At 62.3% G+C, this 4,289-nt stretch overlaps 1 protein-coding gene across 1 annotated transcript in view; it reads right to left on the reverse strand.

Moving 5' to 3' along the window:
* MNEG_7706 (hypothetical protein) overlaps positions 1-4,248 on the reverse strand; it is a gene marked incomplete at both ends in the record, with an annotated part of 6,904 nt that extends 2,656 nt beyond the window's left edge. The window contains 9 exons of the mRNA XM_014043822.1: positions 216-364; positions 716-1,065; positions 1,337-1,504; positions 1,808-2,074; positions 2,486-2,614; positions 2,865-2,906; positions 3,352-3,433; positions 3,706-3,786; positions 4,223-4,248. Of these exons, the coding sequence (XP_013899276.1) occupies positions 216-364; positions 716-1,065; positions 1,337-1,504; positions 1,808-2,074; positions 2,486-2,614; positions 2,865-2,906; positions 3,352-3,433; positions 3,706-3,786; positions 4,223-4,248 (1,294 nt within the window). The remainder of the gene's footprint in view (positions 1-215; positions 365-715; positions 1,066-1,336; positions 1,505-1,807; positions 2,075-2,485; positions 2,615-2,864; positions 2,907-3,351; positions 3,434-3,705; positions 3,787-4,222) is intronic.
* Positions 4,249-4,289: the final 41 nt, after the last annotated feature.

Genomic DNA, 4,289 nt, shown 5'->3' on the forward strand with positions numbered 1-4,289 from the left:
GGGGGGGTGGCAAACCGCAACTTGCGGACAACGGATAGGCGGGATGGTAGGGAGTGCCAGGGACACTGCAACACAAGAAAATGACAACACATGTTGTTGTGCACCCCCTTTGGCTGCCACAAGTCCGCGCCCCTCCAACCGATGCTCTGCTTGGCTTGTCCCTCAGACTGGGATCCCAACCGCCCTCACCTGCATGATCAATGCCAGCGGCCCACCATCCGCGTGCGTGGTGTGCAGCCTCTTGCGCACCCCGACCTTGGGGGCTGCGCCCGCCTTGAGGCCGCCCTTCTTGCCGGGCCCCACTTCCCCGGTGGCCGCTGTCATCAGGTCCGAAGCGGTGGCGCTCTGAGGCAGCCCCGCCAGCCTGTGATAGCGAAGGCAGGCGGGAGGCGGGGGGGCGGTTGCAGGGTGTCTGGAGACCTGGGTCGCCTGGGTAGAAGATACCCGGAGATGCACTCAGCGAGGCTCTGGCGCGCCAGCGCTGCCACCCGGCAGAGGAAGAATGCACCCCGTCCACCCGTTCAACCCTCAACACAGAGTCGCTAATTGCAGCCAGACGGTACCTTTTCCTCAATACCAACACATCGCACCCCACTTCTGATTTCCTGGGACAAAAGCGCACCCCTGTGGCAATCTTCCCCAATCTTGACCGCCCTGGCGCGCGTATGGCCCTGCATGTCTACCCCGGTTGAAAGAGCCGCGGCCGCACGCTCACCTCTTGAAGTCCTTATTGATCATCATCTTGCTGCTGACGCCAAACAGCAGCCCAGCGGCAGCATCCGCCCTCACAACGGTCAGCGCTTTGTCCAGCTCCACCACCGCCGCCAAAGCGTCCGCACGCCACAGCACCAGCTGCAGAGACGCCTCCTCCTCATCACCAGCCGAGGCTGCGGCGTCCGGGGCGGCAGCAGCGGCGAAGGCAGGGACTCTGCCGCTGCCGCTGTGCGTGCAGGCTTCGTCTTCGGGATCTTTTATGACCACCTGCGCCTGCAGCAGGGCGGGCCGCACGCGGTTGCGCTGCTGGAGGGCCGCCGTCAGTGTCGAGGCGCTTGTCCTGGAATCGACCTTTTGTGGGCGGGGGCAGACGGGTGTGTGAGGTGTGGATTCTGGGGGTTGCCGGGGTTGTATCACTGCGTGTGTCTACAAGGGGTCACTGGCCAGGCAGGCGGCCTGTCCTACATAGTGGGGCAGCTGCTTGTGGGGGTTGCTGACAATGGTACGCGTGACGATGTCTGGGATGCATCATTCGCAACATGTGCACCAGCCAGAACGCTGCAGCTATGTTTGAGCAAGGCACGTGGCGCCCAGCACGTCCCGCCGTCAAGCCACCGCCCACCTTGCTGTCCCCGTCCCCCTGCGCCAGCACCCCCACGCGCCACGCCTCATCCGCGCCATCCAGCGCCCTGAGCCCCAGGGCTGTCAGCAGTGACGCGTCCTCCCCGTGCATTCGAGACCACTCCCCAAACACGTTGACAAAGGCACGCACGGGGCGGCCCACCATGTCCTGCGACAATGGTGGCAGCGCCAAGGTCAGCAAGCAGGCGGCTGGGATTGGGGCTTGATGCCGTATGCAATGTGCCACGAGGCAGGGTCCAAGCACTTGCCAGCACAAGGGCATACCACTACGTACTTTGCATTGACAAGATCATGCCTTGGGCTGACCAGGGGCGCATCAGGCCGCAGGGTGCAGCGGGTATCCACCAAGTTCAGAGTTGATTGTTCAATCCCAGGCATCCGCTAATCCCAGCCTGACCCCTCATCACGCATCCTGATGCACAAATGCCCCCTCCGCACGCACACACCCCACCTGCGGGCTGCAGCCAAAGAGCGCCCTGCTGGGCCCCGGGTTGACACGGGTGATGATCCCGGACCCGTCCACCCCCAGCACCAGCCGCGCCCTGTCCATGGCGGCGGCGTCCGAGGAGGGCGTCACCCGCACCACGTGCTGCAGCCGCTCCCCGTCATCGTGAGTGGAGAGATGCAGGGTGACCGGCACCTTGACGCCGTTCGAGCGCAGCAGGTGCACCACAGCGCCGGCGCGGCAGCTGGTGGCGGGGGGCTTGGTGGCCAGCTCCTGGGGGAGGGTGGGCAGGGATAGGCTCAGGGTTCAAGAGTGCAGGGGTTGGGGTGCGGGGTTGAGCAGGGGCTCAAATGGGGTCTCCACTGGGTGGGACAAGCGAGGCCTTCAGTAAAGCCGTGGGCTTGCAAGGCAAGCAGGGAGCCATATGGCAGGCGGCCAGGTCCTGCTGCAAGTGCAAGTGGACAAGATCCGGAAATTGCCTTGCGCTCAAACCACGCTCACCCCTGCGGTAGCCTTGCCCCGGGCAAGCTGTGATGGGAATACGCCTATCAATTATTTTGCTGCCCCTTGCTTTCCCTCCATACCCGCCCTTGCTTTCCCTCCATACCCGCCAGTCCGTTTGCCTGCAGGGCTCAAGCTGCCCCCTCTCCAACCTCCTCATCCCCCCGGCACCCCTCCCCTCACCTTCATGAAGCCCGCGTGCATCTGGCTGTAGGGTGGCGGTATCAGGGACGCCAGGTCCATGGACGCGACCTGGCGCGCGCTGTAGCCCAGCATGGCGCCCAGCTGGGTGGTGGCGTACACCACACGCGACTGATCACGACAGGGGACCAGGCGCAGCGGACGAGCGTGGTTTGATGAATGGCAGCGTTGTGAGGTGTCCAGGCCCAGGCTGTTGCAGTCGCGAGAGGCAAGGGCTGTTTGCAGGCCTGACTGTACCCTTTCCCCGCCCCGACGTCTTGCTGGCCTTGATCTGAAGCCTAGAAGCGTACTGACTTGCCGCTGGCAAGGCACTGCCTGTTGCTAGCTTCCTGCTCCCGCCCAGCTGATTATCCCCGCACACCTTGTGATCCACCACCATCATGGCACCAGCCAGGGTGGACGCCTGCAGGATTGGGAGAAACGTCACAAGGGTGTGCCAAAACATTGGGAGTTGGAACCACACACGCAAACAAGAAAGAGCATGCCAAAGTACGCGCGCGTGTGTGTTTGAGCTCGTGTGCGTGCTTGTGTGCGTGTTTGCGCGTGTTTTTGGGGGTTTGTTTGTGCACGTATGTTCATGTTTGTTTGTGTGCATGTGCGTGTGCATTTGTGAGCGCATGCGCGCACGTGTGTGTGTGTGTGCGTGTGTGTGTGAGGGGGAGTGTGCCCATGCCACAGATGGCACGTCTCGCATTTTCCCTGTAAGTCATCGCAACGCGACCTTTCCACGCGCTCGTTGCCCAGAAAACACACTGGGCTACCACAAAAAGGTCGGCGAACCCGATATTCAGCAGCCCATCCCTATGCAAATATTTCCCCGTTGACCCCCCCCCTGGCACATCCCTCACCTGTATGGTGAGGATAAGGATGACCTCTGAGGCGGACCCAGCATACTGCACGCCCACACAGACGTCCACAGGGGGCAAAAACCTATGGCCACATGAGCCCAGCAGAGGGGGCGTAAGGAGGGGCAAGGCGCAAAGCAGAGGGAGGCAGGCGGTGGCCTTGGGGTGCGTGCACCAGCAGCCTGGCCTTGCTTCAACAGGCAGTAGAAGAAGGCTGGGTGTCGCTGCAGCATGCCCCAGGTTTACTGGCCTGCGCTAAGTCAACCATTACGCACCACCCGGCCAGCCCAACTGAAGTCCCAACAGCGCCCGCTCTCTCCGTCCCAACTCACACCACCACCCCCACACCACCCTCACTTGTGCAGCAGCTTGGTCTCCAGGCTCAGTGAAGCCTCCGCGCGCTCCTCAACAGGCACGCCGCTGGCACGCTCGATCAGCCTTGAGGGTGCCATGGGACATGGAGGGGTGGAGAGAGTGTGTCCACTGAAGGTGATGTCGCATGATTGCTGGGATGAGGGGGCCTCGGTGGCATGGTCATCGAATCAGTCATCCGGTCCCCACCCCCTCCCCAGCTGCGACGGTCCCATTCCTTCTTTTGGTGACCCCGCATGTCCCAAGGCCGCGGATTAACACCAGCTGCGACCGTGGAGCGCTGCCCAAGCCTTCCTGTGCGCCCAGCCGAACTACACTCTTTGATCGTTCGCCGATCCACGAAAAGAAGGATTGTGGCCCAGAGCCTGCAAGCAATACAGGACCCACGTCTACTCTTTCCCAGCACAGTCAATGTATCTTGAATCTCTCTCCCCCAGGACTGAAGTGATGACTCGTGCACCCCACAAATGCCCCACCTACCCACAATTTCTCTTCCCCCCACCCCCCGCAAAGTATAGATGCAATCATTTTGTTCACCACCGTAAGCTCTCTGCCCAGCCCCCACCCCT

Source organism: Monoraphidium neglectum (genome assembly GCF_000611645.1).
Source record: "Monoraphidium neglectum strain SAG 48.87 unplaced genomic scaffold scaffold01390, whole genome shotgun sequence".
Classification (NCBI taxonomy): domain Eukaryota; kingdom Viridiplantae; phylum Chlorophyta; class Chlorophyceae; order Sphaeropleales; family Selenastraceae; genus Monoraphidium; species Monoraphidium neglectum.